The sequence below is a fragment of the Dryobates pubescens genome, chromosome 37 (genome assembly GCF_014839835.1).
Source record: "Dryobates pubescens isolate bDryPub1 chromosome 37, bDryPub1.pri, whole genome shotgun sequence".
Classification (NCBI taxonomy): Eukaryota; Metazoa; Chordata; class Aves; order Piciformes; family Picidae; genus Dryobates; species Dryobates pubescens.
In genome coordinates this window covers 5949184-5972325 of record NC_071648.1, presented here as the reverse complement: position 1 = coordinate 5972325, position 23142 = coordinate 5949184, and the positions used below count along the sequence as shown (strand labels likewise).

General features: G+C 49.8%; 1 protein-coding gene across 1 annotated transcript; it reads left to right on the top strand.

Moving 5' to 3' along the window:
* Nucleotides 1–222: 222 nt before the first annotated feature.
* On the top strand, nt 223–7540 carry LOC128899025 (testis-specific gene 10 protein-like). Its single transcript, XM_054177012.1, has 2 exons — nt 223–250; nt 6156–7540. Exons 1-2 carry the CDS (start codon nt 223–225, stop codon nt 7538–7540), a joined length of 1413 nt encoding a protein of 470 aa, XP_054032987.1.
* Nucleotides 7541–23142: the final 15602 nt, after the last annotated feature.

Genomic DNA, 23142 nt, shown 5'->3' with positions numbered 1-23142 from the left:
CCCTCTCCCTCTCCCTCTCCCTCTCCCTCTCCCTCTCCCTCTCCCTCCCCTCTCCCTCTCCTCTCCCTCTCCTCTCCCTCTCCCATTCTAGTTTGCAAGCAAGCAGCTTGTTGCTCTGATCCATGGCCAGCTGTTCCTGGGGCCGGATCCTTGCTGGGGACTCACGGCAGGGAATAAAACCAAGGCAAAAAGCTGCTGCAAGTTGCAGCAATCTCTTAGCGAATGATAACAATTCTGCATTTGTATCTTGGTAAGCAATAGGAGGGTTTAATAAACAAAAAACACCCAAACCATCATAAATACTAGTAATAAAATCAGATTATCCTCTGCAGCGTTGGTTCCTAAGTGATTCTCAGGAGCGTCTTCTGCCGCCGGCGCCGTGCAGCGAAACCTCTGCGCTGCCGCACGGTGCAGTAACGACAGAGCACACGCTGGGTAATGGCAACTTACAAGCCACCTCCAGCCAGATGGGGTCTAGGCTGCCTCCTCTGCCAGCAGCACTAGGGGAATTAAAAATAGCATTAAAAAAGCCCTAAAAGCCTCCCCCCTCCCCCAAACATCCCAAACAGCAATAAACCTCCCAAATCCACATCTTTCCCCCCGGCAAATCCCCATCAGCTTACCCCCCCACTCCTCACCACCTCCCAGGCAAGGAATCATAGAATCATAGAATCAAGAAGGTTGGAAAAGAATTCAAGGATCAAGTCCAACCTGTCACCCAAGACCTCATGACTAATAAACCATGGCACCAAGTGCCACAGCCAATCCCCTCTTGAACACCTCCAGGGATGGGGACTCCACCACCTCCCTGGGCAGCACATCCCAATGGCCAGTCTCTCTTGCTGGGAAGAACTTCCTCCTCACCTCCAGCCTAAACCTCCCCTGGCACAGCTTGAGACTGTGTCCTCTTGTTCTGGTGCTGGGTGCCTTGGAGAAGAGACCAACCCCCAGCTGGCTACAACCTCCCTTCAGGGAGTTGGAGAGAGCAATGAGGTCTCCCCTGAGCCTCCTCTTCTGCAGGCTAAGCAACCCCACCTCCCTCAGCCTCTCCTCACAGGGCTGTGCTCCAGACCCCTCCCCAGCCTTGTTGCCCTTCTCTGGACACCTTCAACTGTGTCCAAGCCTCACTGAATGGCCTCACAGCCTTTAGGCATCTCAGCCAAACCTCCCAGTTTGGTATCATCAGCAACCTTGCTGAGAAGGGCTGGGCTCCCTGCAAGCCAAAAGACAGCAGGAAGGATCCGAACAAAGCTCAGGGGACAATGGGATTGTTGGGGATAATGTGAATAATGGGATTAAACAGCTCAGTACTCAGAAATTCATGCTGGGATATCCAAAGCGTGCTGTGCCCCCTGGGTCAAATCCAGAGCTTGGGTTTCAGCCAGGTGCTGGATGTCCAAGGGACCAAGGGCTGGAGCTCAGCCTGAAAGCCTGCCCACGCCAAGGGCACATAACCAGCTCGGGGAAGAGCGGCACTGTTTGCACCAAGGCATTTCTGGCACTTGTTCTTTCTCCTCCACTGGAGGAAGCTGGGTGTAATATCCCTTCCTCTCCCTCTGGTCTAAGAGAAAAGCTCAAGATAAACAAGGTTGAGGAATGACTCAATTGTCTGTGATGACAAAAATGTGCTCAGTGGACACTTTCATTTTACAGCCATTACCCTTAGGACCCTCCTTGTTCTCTCAACTAGCTTTTGCCAATGATTAAAGTCTTGACTGATCATTATTCTCTGAGGTACTTTGGTAGGATTTATGGCTTTGAAGTGGTTGTCACACTGAAGTCCTGTTTTTAGTTTAACATACATCTTTTTTTTGTGTGTCTTTTTTCCCTTCCCACAATCAAAGAAGGATTGGTTGGACTGGGGGCGTTCATGCAACTGAAAGCATGGCAGTTTGGCCAGTGAGAAAGGGCTTGAGAGCAGCTCAGTAGGGAGAGAAGCTGTCAAAGCCAGCAGCAAGCTGTCTCAGCTGGTCACTCCCAGGTGAGGTTTAGCATTGCTGTTTCTGGAAGTCTCTTCTGGGTTTGGCATTGCTGTTAAAGTGATGGAATCTGAAGCACTGAGTCATTGAACTGTTGAGGCTGGAAGAGTCCTTTGAGATCATCAAGTCCAACCACTCATCTAGAGCTCACACCACCACCACGAATACAATAGAATAGAATAGGATAGAATGGAATAGAATAGAAGTAGAATAGAATAGAATAGAATAGAATAGAATAGAAGCAGAATAGAATAGAAGCAGAATAGAATAGAAGCAGAATAGAAGTAGAATGGAACAGAATAGAATAGAATAGAATAGAATAGAAGTAGAATGGAATAGAATAAAACAGAACAGAATAGAATAGAACAGAATAGAAGTAGAATAGAAGTAGAATATAATAGAATGGAATAGAAATAGAATGGAATAGAATAGAAGTAGAATAGAAGTAGAATAGAATAGAATAGAATAGAATGGAATAGAATGGAATAGAATAGAAGTAGACTGGAATAGAATAAAACAGAACAGAATAGAATAGAACAGAATACAGTAGAAGTAGAATAGAAGTAGAATGGAATAGAATAGAATAGAATAGAATAGAATAGAATAGAATAGAATAGAATAGAATAGAATAGAATAGAATAGAATAGAATAGAAGCAGAATAGAATAGAAGCAGAATAGAAGTAGAATGGAACAGAATAGAATAGAATAGAATAGAAGTAGAATGGAATAGAATAAAACAGAACAGAACAGAATAGAAGTAGAATAGAAGTAGAATATAATAGAATGGAATAGAATGGAATAGAATAGAATAGAATAGAATAGAATAGAATAGAATAGAATAGAATAGAATAGAATAGAATAGAATAGAATAGAATAGAATAGAAGTAGACTGGAATAGAATAAAACAGAACAGAATAGAATAGAACAGAATACAGTAGAAGTAGAATAGAAGTAGAATGGAATGGAATAGAATGGAATAGAATAGAATAGAATAGAATAGAATAGAATAGAATAGAATAGAATAGAATAGAATAGAATAGAATAGCATAGCATAGCATAGAATAGAATAGAATAGAATAGAATGGAATAGAAGTAGAATAGAATAGAATGGAATGGAATGGAATAGAATAGAATAGAATAGAATAGAATAGAATAGAATAGAATAGAATAGAATAGAATGGAATAGAATAGAAGTAGACTGGAATAGAATAAAACAGAACAGAATAGAATAGAACAGAATACAGTAGAAGTAGAATAGAAGTAGAATGGAATGGAATAGAATGGAATAGAATAGAATAGAATAGAATAGAATAGAATAGAATAGAATAGAATAGAATAGAATAGAACAAATAGGATAGAATAGAATAGCATAGCATAGCATAGAATAGAATAGAATAGAATAGAATAGAATGGAATAGAAGTAGAATAGAATAGAATAGAATGGAATGGAATAGAATAGAATAGAATAGAATAGAATAGAATAGAATAGAATAGAATAGAATAGAATAGAATGGAATAGAATGGAAGTAGAGTAGAATAGAATAGAATAGAATAGAATAGAATAGAATAGAATAGAATAGAATAGAATAGAAGTAGAATAGAATAGAAGTAGAATGGAATAGAATAAAAAATCACAGAATAGAATAGAACAGAGTAGAATAGAATAGAATAGAACAGAATAGAAGTAGAAGTAGAATATAATAGAATAGAATGGAATAGAATGGAATAGAATTGAATAGAATAGAATAGAGTAGAATGGAATAGAACAGAATAGAATAGAATAGAATAGAACAGAATAGAATAGAAGTAGAATAGAAGTAGAATGGAATAGAATAGAATAGAATAGAATAGAATAGAACAGAATAGAATAGAATAGAATAGACCAGGTTGGAAGAGATCTTCAAGATCATCGAGTCCAACCTATCAACTAACCCAATACCACCTAAAGACATCACCACTAAACCATGTCCCTCAGCACCACATCCACAGGTCTCATAAGTACCTCCAGGGATGGTGACTCCACCACCTCCCTGGGCAGTGCCTGAGAAGCCTTTCTGTGAAGAAATTCCTGCACTATCCAACCTGAACTTCCCTTGGCACAGCCTGGGGCTGTTTCCTCTTGTCCTGTCTCTTGCTGCACATGAGGAGAGACCAACCTTTACCACGCTCCAACCTCTCCCACTACTTGCAGGAGGAGAAGTGCTCTCCCCTCAGAGCAAATCCATCATGGAAGTTTGTGTGCTGTGCACACAGCATCAGAAGGGGAAGACATGGGTGGTTTTTTTTTAATCAACCAGCTTTAAGAAAGAACTAAACCAGCAGGGAGCTGTGGAGTGGTAGGGCTGGGATGTGCAGAAAAGAGAATTGCAGAATCACAGAATCACAGAATGAGTCTGGGTTGCAAGGGACCTCCAAAGGTCATCCAGTCCAACCCCCTCTGCAGTCAGACCCCATTAGGGTCAGGACATTTAATAAAGCTTCCTCTTTGTTGCTCCTGTCAGCACATACAGACCTGCTGGCATTCTGCATATCCTGGCCCTTTCCTGGTGGCAAAAAGTGTCTGAGCAAGACTGCTATGAACAAGGAGGAGCTGACACCAAATGCATAGTCATTAAAGGACATGTGAGCTGCAATTAGAATCATAGAATGCTCTGGAATGGAAGGGACCTCCAAAAGTCATCCAGTCCAACCTCCCCACAGTCGGCAGGGACATCCCTGGGGACAGCCCTGTCCAGCCTCACCTTCAATATCTCCAGGGAGGAGGCCCCTATGACCTCCCTGGGCAACCTGTGCCAGTGTTCCACCACCCTCCTGCTGCAGAACTTGCTCCTCACATCCAATCTCAATCTGCTCTGCTCTACTTTGAAGCCATTGTCCCTGCTCCTGTCCCTGCAGGCCTTTGCAAACAGTCTCTCTGCAGCCTTCTTGCAGCCCCCTTCAGGTCCTGGCAGGCTGCTCTTAGGTCTGCCTGGAGCCTTCTCTTCTCCAGCCTGAACACCCCCAGCTCCCTCAGCCTGGCCTCAGAGCAGAGCTGCTCCAACCCCCTGAGCATTTTTGTGGCCCTCTGGACCCGATCCAACAGAGCTGCTACACCAAGTCAGTGGAAGGCAGTCTGTTTGGGACCCTGCCCAGTAAGCTTAAACCAGAATCTCAGCCCCTCCTCCCCAGGCAGAGCTGCAGGCCCTTCAGCATCCTCATAGCCCTCCGTTGGACACTCTCCAGCAGATCCCTGTCCCTCTTGAACTGGGGAAGGAAAGGGAGCTGTTACAGCAGACAGGAGACAGGAGGCAGGATAATTTTTCTCTACCCAGTATCTGCTTCTCATATTTTCCCCTTGCACACCAGCAGAGCACATTTTGTACCAGTGGCAGTGCCTTGAGCTAGCCTGAAAGATCATCCACTCTGATTCCCTGCTGAGGCTGCAACTGTGGGAACAGGGCACAGAAAGAGAGCCAGTCCCTGTCCTCAGCTGATACCAGGAAACCTTTAATTAAAAAAGAAGAAAATCTTCTTTTATTCCTCCTGCTGAGGAATGACAGCTTCAGGTCTGGCAGTTTGAGGGGAAGGAGAGCAGAGAGAATTCACTTGTTCACTTGTCAAGTGTCCTCACAGTGTAAAACGTCCTCGGTGTGGCCATTAAGAGCTGTAATGTCGATACAGCTCCTTTTGTTGGCAAAGTTTCCAGCTCAAGAGCAGAGGTGAACTGTTAAATACTGCACATTTACCTTGGTCCTCCTCTCCACACTTCTTACCTTGTTCCCTGAAGTGAGTCAGATCTCCTCAGACTCCCATTTCTTTTTCCTTTTTCCTCCACACTGCCTGCCGTGGACTCCCTCTAATGCAAAGGCAAACTCCCAAGAGAAAATAGTGAAGATCAAGGGCAGGCCAAGGGATCTGCTGCAGGGATGGAAGATACTGTTAAGACATTGAGGTGCTGGAGAAGGAGCTTTGGAGATATGGTTCAGAGATTGAGGTGCTGGAGAAGGAGATGTTGAGATATTGTTAAGAGATTGAGGTGCTGGAGAAGGAGCTTTGGAGATATGGTTCAGAGATTGAGGTGCTGGAGAAGGAGCTTTGGAGATATGGTTCAGAGATTATGGAGCTGGAGAAGGAGATGTTGAGAGAGTATTAGGAGACTGAGTTGCTGGAGAAGGAGCTGTTGAGATATTGTTCAGAGACTGAGTTGCTGGAGAAGAAGCTGTTGAGATATGGTTCAGAGACTGAGGTGCTGGAGAAGGAGCTGTTGAGATATGGTTCAGAGATTGAGGTGCTGGAGAAGGAGCTGTTGAGATATGGTTCAGAGATTGAGGTGCTGGAGAAGGAGCTGTTGAGATATGGTTCAGAGACTGAGGTGCTGGAGAAGGAGCTGTTGAGATATGGTTCAGAGATTGAGTTGCTGGAGAAGGAGCTGTTGAGATATGGTTCAGAGACTGAGGTGCTGGAGAAGGAGCTGTTGAGATATGGTTCAGAGATTGAGGTGCTGGAGAAGGAGCTGTTGAGATATGGTTCAGAGACTGAGGTGCTGGAGAAGGAGCTGTTGAGATATGGTTCAGAGATTGAGTTGCTGGAGAAGGAGCTGTTGAGATATGGTTCAGAGACTGAGGTGCTGGAGAAGGAGCTGTTGAGATATGGTTCAGAGATTGAGTTGCTGGAGAAGGAGCTGTTGAGATATGGTTCAGAGACTGAGGTGCTGGAGAAGGAGCTGTTGAGATATGGTTCAGAGATTGAGTTGCTGGAGAAGGAGCTGTTGAGATATGGTTCAGAGACTGAGGTGCTGGAGAAGGAGCTGTTGAGATATGGTTCAGAGATTGAGGTGCTGGAGAAGGAGCTTTGGAGATATGGTTCAGAGATTGAGTTGCTGGAGAAGAAGCTGTTGAGATATGGTTCAGAGACTGAGGTGCTGGAGAAGGAGCTGTTGAGATATGGTTCAGAGATTGAGTTGCTGGAGAAGGAGCTGTTGAGATATGGTTCAGAGACTGAGGTGCTGGAGAAGGAGCTGTTGAGATATGGTTCAGAGATTGAGGTGCTGGAGAAGGAGCTGTTGAGATATTGTTCAGAGACTGAGTTGCTGGAGAAGGAGCTGTTGAGATATGGTTCAGAGATTGAGTTGCTGGAGAAGGAGCTGTTGAGATATGGTTCAGAGACTGAGGTGCTGGAGAAGGAGCTGTTGAGATATGGTTCAGAGATTGAGGTGCTGGAGAAGGAGCTGTTGAGATATGGTTCAGAGATTGAGGTGTTGGAGAAGGAGATGTTAAGATATGGTTCAGAGATTGAGGTGCTGGAGAAGGAGCTGTTGAGATATTGTTCAGAGACTGAGTTGCTGGAGAAGGAGCTGTTGAGATATGGTTCAGAGATTGAGTTGCTGGAGAAGGAGCTGTTGAGATATTGTTCAGAGATTGAGTTGCTGGAGAAGGAGCTGTTGAGATATGGTTCAGAGATTGAGGTGCTGGAGAAGGAGCTGTTGAGATATTGTTCAGAGACTGAGTTGCTGGAGAAGGAGCTGTTGAGATATGGTTCAGAGATTGAGGAGCTGGAGAAGGAGATGTTGAGAGAGTATTAGGAGACTGAGGTGTTGGAGAAGGAGCTGTTGAGATATTGTTAAGAGATTGAGGTGCTGGAGAAGGAGCTGTTGAGATATTGTTCAGAGACTGAGTAGCTGGAGAAGGACATGCTGAGATATTGCTAAGATATTCAGGAGCTGGAGCAGGTCCAAAGAAGGGCAATGCATCTGGGGAAGGGTCTGGAGAACAGGGCCAGTGAGGAGCAGCTGAGGGAGCTGGGGGTGTTTAGTCTGGAGAAGAAGAGGCTGAAGAGAGATCTTTTTGATCTCTACAGATCCCTGAAAGGAGGTTGAAGTGAGGTGGGGGTTGGTCTCTTCTCCCAGTATCAGGTGATAGAACCAGAGGCCTGAAATTGTGCCAGGGGAGGTTTGGGTTGGAGATGAGGAAAATGTCTTTGCTGCTTGCTTTGGTCAGGGATTGGAATGTGCTGCCCAGGGAAGTAGTGGAGTCCCATCCCTGGAGGTGTTCAAGAAACCTGTGGCCATGGCATCTGGGACATGGTCTAGTAGCCATTGTGGTGTTGAGTTGATGGTTGGACTGGATGTGTTTGGACATGAGGAACAATTTCTTTCCTGCAGGAACAGGCTGCCCAGAGAGGTGATGGAGTCCCCATCCCTGAAGGTGTTCAAGAAATGTGCGGCCCTGGCACTTGGGGACATGGTTTAATGGCCATGGTGGTGTTGGGTTGATTGGACTTGATGACCTTGGAGGCCTTGCCCAGCTGAAACAGTTCTATGACTCTCTAGAAGCCCCATGGGGTGGCCAGCTCAGGGGCACCCAGCCACTTGGACTAGCTGGATGCCATTTGCTTTCCCTCTCAGCATGTAAGCATTTGCTGGCCAAGACACAGGAGCTCTATGGCTGCTTTCTTGGTGACTCAGAAGGTGCCTACTGCTTTTTGAACTCTCATGGGGAGCTAAATGTCTCATGCAGCCCTATCTGCTCTGAGTCTGCTTTTGGTCTCTGGTATGCAGAAGGCTCTGAGGAGACCTGATTGTGGCCTTGCAGGATCTGAAGGGGGCTCCAAGAAAGCTGGGGAGGGACTTGTAAGGGTGTCAGGGAGGGATAGGACTGGGGGGGATGGAGCAGAACTAGAAATGGGGAGATTGAGATTGGCTGTGAGGAAGAAGTTGTTGCCCATGAGGGTGGTGAGAGCCTGGCACAGGCTGCCCAGGGAGGTGGTGGCAGCCTCCTGCCTGGAGGTGTTTGCAGCCAGGCTGGAGGTGGCTGTGAGCAACCTGCTGCGGTGTGAGGTGTCCCTGGCCATGGCAGGGTAGTTGGAACTGGCTGAGCCTTGAGGTCCCTTCCAGCCCTGACAATTCTGTGCTTCTATGCAGCCTGCTGGTTTCAGTTTGATTGTTGTGTTTTGGGAGGTTTCTTTTGAATGAACTCTGCCCTGTCACTACTGAATGGGCATAAGCTTGAGCATAAGAAGTTCTAGCTAAACATTAGATGGAACTTCTTTACTTTGAAAGTGGCTGACCCCTGGAGCAGGCTGCCCCGAGAGGTGGTGGAGTCTCCTTCTCTGGAGTCTTTCAAGACCTGTCTGGTTGTGTTTCTGTGTGACCTGCCCTAGGTGATCCTGCCTTGGCAGGGGGGTTGGACTGGATGATCCTCCCAGGTCACTTCCAACCCCTACCATTCTATGGCTCTGTGATTTTATAACCTCATTTCCTATGTTGTTGCAAGATCAACTTTGATGGAATGGAATGGAATGGCATGGAATGGCATGGCATGGAATGGAATGGCATGGAATGGAATGGAATGGAATGGAATGGAATGGAATGGAATGGAATGGAATGGAATTAACCAGGTTGGAAAAGACCTCAGAGATCACCCAGTCCAACCTATCACCCAACACCATCTGATCAACTAAACCATGGCACCAAGTGCCTCATCCAGGCTCTTCTTAAACAGCTCCAGTGATGGTGACTCCACCACCTCCCTGGGTAGCACATCCCAATGGCCAACCTCTCTTGCTGGGAAGAATTTCTTCCTCACCTCCAGCCTAAACCTCCCCTGCTGTACCTTGAGACTGTGTCCTCTTGTTCTGGTGCTGGGTGCCTGGGAGAAGAGACCAACCCCCACCTGCCTACACCTCCCTTCAGGGAGTTGTACACAGCTATAAGGTCTCCTCTGAGCGTCTTCTTCTCCAGGCTCAGCAACCCCAGCTCCCTCAGCCTACCTTACAGGATGTCTCTCTCTTTTTCATTCAAAACCCCCCAGCCAACAAACAGACACCCCACCCCACCCCACCCCCCCCCAACCAAACAACTACAAACCTCTCATTTATTCCTTTGAGGAGGTGGGAAGAGGCAGCAGGGAACACTCAACATTCCTGCTTCTCCTGACCATCTAAAATGGTTGGATTCTTTGAGGCAGGCTGCTGGATGAAACCTGAACTGAGTATCCCATTCTGTCACAGACGACCTGTGAGTGCTTTGTATTGCTCTTTTCATCACTCTCCCTCGAAAAACAGTGCCTGTGGTGAACATTTTTTACTGTTAAGTAGCAAAGTTCAAGACCAGGGGAAATAAAAGGAAGCAGTGAATGTGGAGTGTGAACTGCTGTCTCTGTGCTTTGCTTTGTGACCTTGGAGAGATTCATTTTCTACCCTTTGATACATGCTGAGCCCAGAAACTTCCCCAAACATTCCCTTGGTCCCTCCCTAGCCAGCATCAGAGATGAGCAGGGTGAAGGTTGTGTGGTGAGGAATGAATCATGGAACCACCCAGAATCACAGCTTGGTTGAGGGTGGAAGGGACCTCTGGAGGTCATAGAATCATAGCACCACAGAATCAACCAGGTTGGAAAAGACCTCAGAGCTCATCAAGTCCAACCTAGTACCTAACACCTCCTGACAACTAAACCATGGCTCCAAGTGCCACAGCCAAGCCACCTCCAGGGATAGGGACTCCACCACCTCCCAGGGCAGAACATTCCAATAGCAAATTAATCATCCAGTCCAACCCCCCTTCTAAAGCAGGGCACCCACAGCAGCTTGCCCAGGAGCACAATGGCCAGGGGGAGCTGGAATCTCTCCAGACAAGGAGACTCCACAACCTCTCTGTGCAGCTTTATCTGGGGGCTCTGGCTCCCTGTAATGCTCAGATGGAGCCTGCTGGGTTCCAGTGTGTGCATGTCACCAGCTGTCCCGTTCCTGGGCACCACTGAAAAGAGTCTGGCACTATCCTTTTGCTCCCTGCCCTTCAGCCTTTGGATCAGAATTGAGAATCATAGAATCATAGAGTCACAGAGTCAGAGAGTCATAGAACCATAGAGCCATAGAATCATAGACACATAGAGTCATAGTCATAGAATCATAGAGTCATAGAATCATAGAGTCACAGAGTCAGAGAGTCATAGAACCATAGAGTCATAGAATCATAGAGTCATAGAGTCATAGAGTCATAGTCATAGAATCATAGAGTCATAGAGTCATAGAGTCACAGAGTCAGAGAGTCATAGAGTCATAGAACCATAGAGTCATAGAATCAGAATCATAGAATCATAGAGTCACAGAGTCATAGTCATAGAATCATAGAGTCATAGAACCATAGAATCATGGAATCAGAATCATAGAGTCACAGAGTCATAGTCATAGAATCATAGAGTCATAGAGTCAGAGATTCATAGAGTCATAGAACCATAGAGTCATAGAACCATAGAATCATAGAGTCATAGGCTCTGGTTTAGGGGTGAGCCTTGCAGAGCAGGGTTCTGGGTTGGCCTTCTGAGGCTCTTTTCCAACCTGAGTGTTTCTAAGATCCTGTGATAACCAGCTGACAGCCACATTGTCTGTTATCTTTTGTGACCTCACAGGATCTCACCCAGAGATGGTTTGCTTTTTCTCCTTGGTGTGGCATCAATTGCCACTGAACCCTTTCCTGTAGGATCTGTGCATGCAGTAATTGAAAGCAAACAAACAGCCCCAAAATAAAACCAACAACAACCAAAACCAACAACACATAAATGTAGTTTTTCACCTGGGGGAAAAAAAGGACGCATAGAATCACAGAGCTGTCAGGGTTGGAAGGGAGCTCAAGGCTCAGCCAGTTCCAACCCCCCTGCCATGGCCAGGGACACCTCACACTGCAGCAGGTTGCTCACAGCCACCTCCAGCCTGGCTGCAAACACCTCCAGGCAGGAGGCTGCCACCACCTCCCTGGGCAACCTGTGCCAGGCTCTCACCACCCTCCTGGGCAACAACTTCTTCCTCACAGCCAATCTCAATCTCCCCACTTCTAGTTTTGCTCCATCCCCCCCAGTCCTATCCCTCCCTGACACCCTCAGAAGTCCCTCCCCAGTATGCAGTAGCTGGAGGCTGGAGTGTGATAGATGAGAGGCTGTGATGCTGTAAGGAGGTTCCAACCATTAGCAAAAAGCTGCTAATCTTCATGAGAGGAAGGTGATTACAGGTAGAGGGTTTGGAAACTGCAAGCATGGCACTTCCCATCTCAGCTGCCTCTACAATCCTGTGAGCAGAGAGAGAGCAGAGAGCAAGGATTTCAAGTCAGCCTCTTCCCCAGCATGCCTAAGCTGCTTAGTTTATGGGGGGGCAGGTGGGTTGATGCACTAATGTGCTTTCCCTCCACACTGCAAGCTGCTCAGTTTGAGCCCTCACAGTTTCTCCTTGGGCATCAGGAAAGAGAAGAATGCTGTCTCAGCTGTTCCATCAGAGTTGTTTTGCCTCTCTGTGTGGAAAAAAATAGGCAAAAGAGAGGTTAGAGAGGTCTGCTGAGGAGGTTTCACAGTAAGGTAGAGGCAAGGGTTATATTATTCATGGAAGCAGAAGGAAATCACAAACACTGGAAAAATAAAGAGTTTTCCCCTGTCCTTGCAGAACAACCTCAGCAAGCCCAGACCTGGAGGCTCTGCCAAGGGAACCTGGAGCAGCACAAGAGTGGAGCACAGTTGCCCTTTGACAGGTCATTAACCCATCCTGACAGTGAAAGGCAGCCAGGGGTAGAGGCATGATGTGAGAAGGGATTTGAGAGAGTTAAAGAGCAAAGTCTGGTGTTAAAGAAAGAAGGCAGGGGCTTGTGCTGTCCATCTCCCTCCTGGGCTTGTGGCAGGGAACTTCACAAACAGCAGCAGCTCTTCCTTCAAACCTCTCTGTCCTATATAGACAGACACCAAAAGACCCCAGGCACTCAGCACCACAACGAGAGGACACAGCCTCAAGCTGCAGCAGGGGAAGTTTAGGTTGGAGGTGAGGAGAAAGTTCTTCCCAGAATGAGTGACTGGAAGGTGGGATGTGCTGCCCAGGGAGCTGGTGGAGTCCCCATCCCTGCAGCTGTTCAGCAAAGGCTTGGATGTGGCACTTGGAGCCATGGTTTAGTTGTCAGGAGGTGTTAGGTGTTAGGTTGGACTCTATGATCTCTGAGGTCTTTTCCAACCTGGCTGATTCTGTGCTTCTGTGATAAGCATGGCTGCATGATGGAGGAGTAGTCAGGAACTCTGGTAACCAACAACTAGTTGAGAAGCAAAACTCTTTCTCTCAATTCTGAGCTGCATGAGTTTATGACAAAAAAAAAGAATCAGGGGTTTGGTCACAGAACCACAGAATGTGAGGAGCTGGAAGGGGCTCCAAAGCTCATTCAGTCCAACCCCCCTGCCAGAACAGGAGCACCCAGAGCAGCTCACACAGCAACACATGGTGGTGAATGGTGCCACAGCCAGCTGGCAGCCAGGCACCAGTGGTGTGCCCCAGGGAGCAGTGCTGGGCCCCATGCTCTTTAACATCTTCATTGATGATCTGGATGAGGGCATTGAGTCCATCAGCAGTAAATTTGCAGATGACAGCAAGCTGGGGGCAGGAGTTGATCTGCTGGAGGGTAGAGAGGCTCTGCAGAGGGACCTGGACAGGCTGGGCAGATGGGCAGAGGCCAAGGGCAGGAGATTGAACACATCCAAGTGCCAGGGGCTGCACATTGGCCACAGCAACCCCAGGCAGTGCTACAGGCTGGGGGCAGAGTGGCTGAGAGCAACCAGGCAGAGAGGGACCTGGGGGTGCTGGTGGATGGTAGGCTGAACATGAGCCTGCAGTGTGCCCAGGCAGCCAGGAGGGCCAATGGCATCCTGGCCTGCATCAGGAACACTGTGGCCAGCAGGAGCAGGGAGGTCATTCTGCCCCTGTACACTGCACTGCTTAGGCCACACCTTGAGTCCTGTGTCCAGTTCTGGGCCCCTCAGTTTAGGAAGGAGGTTGACTTGCTGGAAGGTGTCCAGAGAAGGGCAACAAAGCTGGGGAGGGTCTGGAGCACAGCCCTGTGAGGAGAGGCTGAGGGAGCTGGGGTTGTTTAGCCTGGAGAAGAGGAGACTCAGGGAAGACCTCATTGCTCTCTACAACTCCCTGAAGGGAGGTTGTAGTGAGGCAGACGTTGGTCTCTTCTCCCAGGCACCCAGCACCAGAACAAGAGGACACAGTCTCAGGCTGTGGCAGAGGAGGTTTAGGCTGGAGGTTAGGAAGAAGTTTTACACAGAGAGAGAGATTGCCCATTGGGATGTGCTGCCCAGGGAGGTGGTGGAGTCACCATCATTGGAGGTGTTCAGGAGGAGACTTGATAGGGTGCTTGGTGCCATGGGTTAGTTGATTAGGTGGTGCTGGATGATGGGTTGGACACAACGATCTTGAAGGTCTCTTCCAACCTGATTTATTCTATTCTATTCTACATCCAGGCAGGTCTTGAATAGCTCCAGAGAGGGAGCCTCCACAACCCCCCAGGGCAGCCTGCTCCGGGCTTCTATCTCCAGGCAGGAGAAAGAAGAGGTAAAAATCACTAAAGAAATGGTCTGAAATTTGTTTGGAAGTAAAAAAAAGAGGTAATTTTAAACCAAATCTGGATAGCATTTGTGTAACAGGGAAAGATACAAAGGTATGATGAAAAGGGTAAAGAGAAAAATCCACAAACCCAGGCCCAGCTGGCACTGGATTCCTTTGACCCAGGGGACCCCTCCAGCTGGAAGGGGGAAAACCAAATCTCCCTCTGCCCACCTGGATCAGTTCTTTATTTTTTGTCCATCTTGGGGCTGGGTTCTTTTCAGTCCTCCCTCCAAGGATGGCTGTAACTGGGCACAGTCCTTCACAGCAATCTGATCTTTCTGTTGGACCTTCCAGAGGGTCTTTTCACCATCCCCTGCCTGGGCAGCTGTTGTCTGGATGAGGAGCAAAGGTGATTTTACCTTTGTTGATTCACATCATAGAAGCACAGAATTGTCAGGGTTGGAAGGGACCTCAAGGCTCAGCCAGTTCCAAGCCCCCTGCCATGGCCAGGGACACCTCACACTGCAGCAGGTTGCTCACAGCCACCTCCAGCCTGGCTGCAAACACCTCCAGGCAGGAGGCTGCCACCACCTCCCTGGGCAGCCTGTGCCAGGCTCTCACCACCCTCATGGGGAGCAACTTAGAACAGAATGGAATGGAATGGAATGGAATGGAATGGAATAGAATAGAATAGAATAGAATAGAATAGAATAGAATAGAATAGAATAGAATAGAATAGAATAGAATAGAATAGAATAGAATAGAATAGAATAGAATAGAATAGAATAAACCAGGTTGGAAGAGACCTTCAAGATCATTGTGTCCAACCCATCAACCAGTCCATCCCACCTAAACAACTAACCCATGGCACCAAGCACCCCATCAAGCCTCCTCCTTCTTCCTCACAGCCAATCTCAATCTCCCCACTTCTAGTTTTGCTCCATCCCCCCAAGTCCTATCCCTCCCTGACACCCTCAAAAGTCCCTCCCCAGCTTTCTTGGAGCCCCCTGCAGATCCTGCAAGGCCACAATGAGGTCTCCTTGGAGCCTTCTCCTCTCCAGCCTGCACAACCCCAACTCCCTCAGTCTGTCCTCACAGCAGAGCAGCTCCAGCCCTCTGCTCCTCCTCCTGGCCCTTCTCTGGACACCTTCCAGCACCTCCAGAGCCTTCCTGGCACAGAGGCTCCAGAGCTGGCCCCAGAGCTGCAGCTGTGGTCTCAGCAGAGTGGAGCAGAGGGGCAGAATCCCCTCCCTGGCCCTGCTGGCCACACTTCTCTTGCTGCAGCCCAGGAGAGGCAAGATTTAGTCTCTCACACCCCAAACCCATGGAGCAAATACAGAGCAGCCCAGTCAGGAAGCCTGAACACACATCACAAATAACTACTCCCTGAGCAGTAGTGAGTAACACTCTCAGCTTTTAATGCATAATTAGTGGTGAGTAGTAGCTGCTCACATGGCCAAATAATTATGCCACAGTTTCATATTATTTCTATCAGTTTCAGCCACACAGCCAAGCAGTGGAAGTATGGCCAGCTCTGCAGAGTCTGGCACAGCCAACCTTAGCTGCAAATTCCCAATGAGCTCTTTAAGAACCTAATTAGTAACAAGTATCAGTGCTGGCTTTCCCCCTCTGCTTTAGGCACTAAAGCAGCAGCCTGCTGCTATAGGGTGAAGCCCTCCAGCAAGCTCTGAATGCTGGCTGGAATGATTCCTTTTCCTCCTGAACCTGGTCTAGAGGCTTGAACTCTGGCTGCTGGGACAGGCTCTTTGCAGTCCTCTCCTGTGGCACATTCTCACTTCCACTCCTCTTGGGTTTTGTTGATTTGGTTTTTTTCCTGAGTAAATCCAGGGTGACCTGGATATAGATACAGGTTGGGGACTGAGATGTTGGAGAGCAGGGATGGGGAAAGGGACCTGGGGGTGCTGGTGGATGGGAGGTTGAGCATGAGCCAGCAATGTGCTCTGGTGGCCAAGAAGGCCAATGGCATCCTGAGGTGGATTGGAAGGGCTGTGGTGAGTAGGTGGAGAGAGGTTCTCCTCCCTCTCTGTTGTGCCCTGCTGGGGCCACATCTGGAAGATTGTGTCCAGTTCTGGGACCCTCAGTTCAGGAAGGACCTCAGGGAAGTGCTTGAGAGAGTCCAGCACAGAGCCACAAAGATGCTGCAGGCAGTGGAAGATCTTCCTTAGGAGGAGAGCCTGAGGGAGCTGAGGGCTCTGGAGCTTGCAGAGGAGGAGCCTGAGGGTGAGCTCCTTGCTGCTGCTAAAGCTGTGCAGGGGCAGTGCCCAGAGGCTGGAGCCAGGCTCTGCTGGGGGATGCCCAATGCCAGCACCAGGGGCAGTGGTGGAAGCTGAGGCAGAGGAAGTGCCATGGAAAGAGGAGGAAGAATTTTTCCCCTGGGAGGGTGAGAGAAGCCTGGAGCAGGCTGCCCAGGGGGGTTGTGGAGTCTCCCTCTGTGGAGCTCTTCAAGCCCTGCCTGGATGTGTTGCTGTGTGAGCTGCTCTGGGTGCTCCTGCTCTGGCAGGGGGCTTGGCCTGGATGACCTTTGGAGGTCCCTTGCAGCCCCTCGCATTCTGTGAGTCTGTGATTCTCTGACCTTGTTTAGCCTCCTGGCACTCTCACCTGCCTGCTTCTTTCTTGGGCTGCACCTCTCCTGGGCTTGGAGGGGATGGTCCTTGAAGATTAACCAGCTTTCTTGAGGCCCTCTTCTCTCCAGGGCTTTATCCCAAGCAGATCCCTGAACAGGGTGAAGTCAGCTCTCTGGAAGTCCAGAGCGGTGAGCTTCCTTTGCAGCCTCCTTGGTGCCTGTGGCAGCCCAAAGACTCTGTCGTCTGCAAACAATGCGTGTGACACGGCTGGGCTAAAAGCCCCTTAATGAGTCTGGTGTCTGAACCAAGGGGTGGCGGTAGCTGGTCTGGAGGAGCCGGGCTGGTGGCGTTAACAGCTCTGGGGAGAGCTGCGGGCTGGAGCGCCGGCTCCACACCGCCTGTGCCCCGGGCTGCCAGCGCCGCTCCGCACCGCCCGCACCGCTCCGATGTCCCTGCCAGCGGGGAAGTGAATGCTGAGAGCAAAGCCACACTGCCTGCTCCTTCTTCCTAAGTGAGTGAAACCTTCTGAAAGCAAACAAACGAAAAGAGCTGGGGGTTGGTCTCTTCCTCCTGGTATCAGCCAATAGAGGGAGAGGAAATGGCCTGAAATTGTGCCGGGGGAGGATGTCAGGGGTTGGAAGGGACATTGGAAGATCATCCAGTCCAACACCTGTGCCAGAGCAGGAGCAGAGAATCCAGCACAGCTCACACAGGAACACATCCAGACAGGGATGGGAAGGCTCCACAGAAGGAGACTCCACAACCTCTCTGGGCAGCCTGCTCCAGGGCTCTGGGACCCTCACAGGCAAGAAGTTCCTCCTCATGTTGAGCTGGAACCTCCTGTGCTGCAGTTTCCATCCATTGCCCCTTGGCCTATCCCAGGGCACAGTGAGCAGAAGCTGTCCCTGGCCCTTCCTTCCTGACCCCCAGCCCTCAGCTCTTGATAGACATTGATCAGATCCCTCTCAGCCTTCTCCTCTGCAGACTGAACAGCCCCAGGGATCTCAGCCTCTCCTCCCCAGGCAGTGCTGCAGTCCCTTCAGCATCCTTGGAGCCCTCCCTCGGCCTCTCTCCAGCAGATCCCTGTCCCTCCTGACCTGGGGAGCCCAGAGCTGGATGCAATATTCCAGGTGAGGTTTAGGTTGAACACTAGCATAAATTTCTTTCCTCAGGAGTGGTCAGGGAGTGGAACAGGCTGCTCAGGGAGGTGGTGGAGTTACCATCCCTGGAGGTGCTCTGAGTACCTGTGGCCATGGCACTGTGGGGCATGGTTTAATCACCATGGTGGTGTTAGGTTGATGGACTCAATGGCCTTGGAGGTCTTTTACAGCCAGCACAATCCTATGAGAATCTGTTCAGTTAGCAGTGTTTGCAAACACAACAGCAGCAGAAAGTGCTCTGAGAGCAGCAGCTATCCAGAACTTACTGGCACTCCTAATGTCTCAAGTTTACAGCTGCTGGGGGTTGGACTCCATGACCCCCGGAGGTCCCTTCCTGTCAGCTGTGATTCCACATCCCCTCCTCTCCTTTCTGGTACGGGGCACAAAGCTGTCAGCCTCAAAAGCAGCACCTGGCCTGAGAGCAGCCCTAAAGGAAAGGCCTTGGGGCTGCTGGAGGAGGAGAATCTGAAGAGGAGCCAGCAGGGAGCACTTGCAGCCCAGAGAGCCAAGCAGAGCCTGGGCTGCAGCAAGAGAAGTGTGGCCAGCAGGGCCAGGGAGGGGATTCTGCCCCTCTGCTCCACTCTGCTGAGACCACAGCTGCAGCTCTGGGGCCAGTTCTGGAGCCTCTGTGCCAGGAAGGCTCTGGAGGGGCTGGAAGGTGTCCAGAGAAGGGCCACAAGGAGGAGCAGAGGGCTGGAGCTGCTCTGCTGTGAGGACAGACTGAGGGAGTTGGGGTTGTGCAGGCTGGAGAGGAGAAGGCTCTGAGGAGACCTCATTGTGGCCTTGCAGGATCTGCAGGGGGCTCCAAGAAAGCTGGGGAGGGACTTCTGAGGGTGTCAGGGAGGGATAGGACTGGGGGGGATGGAGCAAAACTAGAAGTGGGGAGACTGAGATTGGCTGTGAGGAAGAAGTTGTTGCCCATGAGGGTGGTGAGAGCCTGGCACAGATTGCCCAGGGAGGTGGTGACAGCCTCCTGCCTGGAGGTGTTTGCAGCCAGGCTGGAGGTGGCTGTGAGCAACCTGCTGCAGTGTGAGGTGTCCCTGGCCATGGCAGGGGGTTGGAACTGGCTGATCCTTGGGGTCTCTTCCAACCCTGACAGTTCTATGATGCTCTAAGCTCCCTTGAGCAGGTCTGGTTTTGCAGTTTCAGTAAGTGAAGCCCAGGTCCTTTTCCCCCCTTGTATGAAAAGTGCTGATTTTTCCCTACCCCCTCCATCATTTCTATTCCAATGGGTTTGGATTAAGCATGGAAAGGATGTTTGGACTCTTCACCTATTCTTCCTTGACTGTGGTAACTCATCTGTCTCTCACCATCCCCTCATGGAGAGAAGGGCAATGAGTTTGCCTGAGTTATTATCTGGCCTGCTGGCTCTCAGGTTTTCTAGCTGCTAGTCCTCCCTTTTCCCTCTCCACCTCTCCTTAATTGCATCACTTAATCTCTTTATAGTGCACCTCATCCTTTCCCTGCCTTTGTTTCTCCAGGCAGGTGATGGGAGTCACTCCAGCAGGGGCACTGCAGGCATAAGGTGTCCCAAGTCCATCAGAGAAAGCTGAGGCAGTGGCCTTGAAAGGCTTCTACTCAATTTCTCTTCCCTGCTATGGATCCAAGCAATTTTCCCTGCTGTAAAGCTCTGTTTGTTAATGCAATCCAATAAGTGATGTTTCTGGCCTTGCTGGGAGTAGTCCCCTTGCTTGCAGCTGAACTAGTTTAGGGCTGGATTTACTCATCTGGTTTGTTAAATTGTGCTCCTTTCTGTTCCCTCAGTTCCTCTTTTCCCACAGCATGGAGGCTGGAGTCTCCTCCTGGGTCAGACTCTGATTTTCCATGTGCAATACACTTCCTGGCTCCATGGCACTGAGACACAGAACTCCAGCATGGTGGGGATTGGTAGGGACCTAGAGATCAGCTACTCCAATCCCACTGCTGTCCAATCCCCAGCTGCTGAGTCCAGCTGCTAACCCAGCACTGCCAAGTCCACCGCTAAACCACGTCCCTTGGCACCACACCATCTGGGGATGGTGACACCACCACTTCCCTGGGCTGCTTGTTCCACTGCCTGAGCATAGCTTCAGTGAAGAATGGGTCCCAATGTGCAACCTAAACCTCTCCTGGCCCAACTTGAGGCTGTTTCCTCTTCTCTTATCACTTGTTACCTGGGAGAAGAGACTGACCCCAGCCTGGCTCCAACCTTCTTTCAAGGAGTTATAGAGGGCAAAGAGGTCTTCCCTTGGCCTCCTCTTCTCCAGGATAAACAGCCCCAGTTCCCTCAGGATGCAGAGAGGCTGTTTGCAAAGGCCTGCAGGGACAGGAGCAGGGACAATGGTTTCAAAGTAGAGCAGAGCAGATTGAGATTGGATGTGAGGAACAAGTTCTGCAGCATGAGGGTGGTGGAACACTGGCACAGGTTGCCCAGGGAGGTGGTTGAGGCTCCATCCCTGGAGCTGTTCAAGGTGAAGCCTGTTGAGGCTCTGGGCAGCCTGATCGAGTTGGGGATGTCCCTGCTGAGTGCAGAAAGGGTTGGACTGGATGACACCAGAACAAGAGGACACAGTCTCAGGCTGTGCCAGGGGAAGTTTAGGCTGGAGGTGAGGAGAAAGTTCTTCACTGAGAGAGTCATTCAGCATTGGAATCTGCTGGGTGTTAGGAAGTTCTTCATATGAAGAGAGATTGGCCATTGGGATGTGCTGCCCAGGGAGGTGGTGGAGTCCCCATCCCTGGGGTGTTCAAAAGGGGATTGGATGTGGCACTTGGTGCCATGCTCTAGCCATGAGGTCTGTGGTGACAGGTTGGACTTGATGATCTTTGAGGTCTCTTCCAGCCTTAGTGATACTGTGATACTTTTGGAGGTTCCTTCCAGCCCAACCCATTCCATGATTCTAGACCCTTCAGCAGCTTTATTGCCCTTCTTTGGACACATTCCAGCACTTCAAAGACCTTTTTGGAGTGAGGTGCCCAAAACTGAGCCCAGTGTTTGAGGGGCAGCCTCACCAGTGCTGAGCACAGGGGCAGGGTCTTTGCCCTGATCCTGCTGGCCACACTATTCCTGGTAGAGGATGTGTACATGAAGGCCATTCCTGGAAAAGAGGAGGGAAGAAAGCTTGAGGGTCAGACAGAAAAGGCAGTGCAAATCCTTTCCTAGTCACTAGTGGTGTCCCCCAGGGATCAGTGCTGGGCCCCAGCCTGTTCAATAGCTTTATTGATGATCTGGAAGAGAGCATTGAGTCCATCATCAGTAAGTTTGCAGATGACAGCAAGCTGGGGGCAGGAATTGATCTGTTAGAGGGTAGGAGAGCTCTGCAGAGGGACCCTGCCAGGCTGGACAGATAGGCAGAGTCCAAAGGCAGGAGACTGAACAAAGATGAGTGCTGGGTTCTACACATTGGCCACAGCAACCCCAGGCAGTGCTACAGGCTGTGGACAGAGTGGCTGAGAGCAGCCAGGCAGAGATGGACCTGGGGCTACTGGTGGAGAGCAGCTGAAGAGGAGCCAGCAGTGTGCCCAGGGGGCCAAGAAGGCCAGGGGCATCCTGGCATGCATCAGCACTGGTGTGGCCAGCAGGAGCAGGGAAGTCCTTGTGCCCTGTGCTCAGCACTGCTTAGGCCACACCTTGAGTCCTGTGTCCAGTTCTGGGCTCCTCAGTTTCAGAAGGACATTGAGAGACTTGAAGGTGTCCAGAGAAGGGCAACAAGGCTGGGGAGGGGTCTGGAGCACAGCCCTGTGAGGAGAGGCTGAGGGAGCTGGGGTTGCTTAGCCTGGAGAAGAGGAGGCTCAGGGGAGACCTCATTGCTCTCTCCAACTCCCTGAAGGGAGGTTGTAGCCAGGTGGGGGGTTGGTCTCTTCTCCCAGGCAAGCAGCACCTGAACAAGAGGACACAGTCTCATGCTGTGCCAGGGGAGGTTTAGGCTGGAGGTGAGGAAGAAGTTCTGCCCAGACCAAGAGATTGGCCATTGGGATGTGCTGCCCAGGGAGGTGGTGGAGTCACCACCAACTGGAAGGCTGTAAAAACATCCTGGATGAGGCACTTGGTGCCATGGTTTAGTTGATCAGATGGTGCTGGGTGATAGGTTGGACCAGATGATTCTCCAACCTGGTTAATTGTATCCTACCCTATCCTATCCTATCCTATCCTATCCTATCCTATCCTATCCTATCCTGATCTCCAAGGTCTTTTCCAACCTGGTTGATTCTGCATTCTGTGTCCTGCATCCCCTTGGCACACTTGGACTTTCCCTTCTGTTTTTGTGGGGCTGCTGTGCTGGGAGCTTCCTCTGTGCCGTGGAGGGAGGAGTGGGGAGCAGGTGGCAGAAGCTCATTGCAATGCAAAGGTTTAAACCCCATGATGTGCAGTTTGTAAGTAATTGTGTCACAGCTCACAGAGAATTACCAATCCAGGTCAATTAGCCCAAGATTGATTTTCGGTTCTTCCCCTTTCCCCTCCCCCCCCCTTCCCCTTTTGTTCCTTTTTAAAGCCTGGGAAGCTGTGAGAGAGGCAGCAGCAGAGTTTACTATTTGTTAGGTGCAGCTTCACATGAAATGATGAAATATGGGCCAGGAGGCAATTTCTGGTCCAGTTTTATTCTCCATTAGCAAACTGGAGGCTTCATTTATAGCCAGGAAAACACAACAACAAATGAGGTGGGTGCCTGCCCAGAAATATCTGAGTGGAAAAGATGGAAAGGTGCAGCTGGGAGGAAATACACAGGAGAAAATAAATGGCTCCATTTTAACATCTCCACCTACTCTCCTTATGGTGGTGCCTGGTGGTTCTTGTTCTCATCTGTGTCTGCTTTCTGAGCTGCAGGCTTTGGAGAATGTTTAAGAGCATGGAGATTAGGAACAGGGTTGGGGGTTTTATTTTGCTGGCAGAGTGGTCAGGGATTGGCACAGGCTGCCCAGGGAGGTGGTGGAGTCCCCATGGCTGGAGGTGTTCAAGAAACCTGTGGCCGTGGCACTTGGGGTCATGGTTTAATGGCCATGGGGGTGTTGGGTTGATGGAATGGAATGGAATGGAATGGGATGGGATGGGATGGGATGGGATGGGATGGAATGGAATGGAATGGAATGGAATGGAATGGAATAGAATAGAATGG

Coding starts and splice junctions, on each gene's coding strand:
- LOC128899025 (XM_054177012.1), top strand. CDS start 223: ATGATAACAATTCTGCATTTGTATCTTG. Junction 251..6,155: donor AATTCTGCATTTGTATCTTG/GTAAGCAATAGG, acceptor GATATTGTTCAG/AGACTGAGTTGCTGGAGAAG.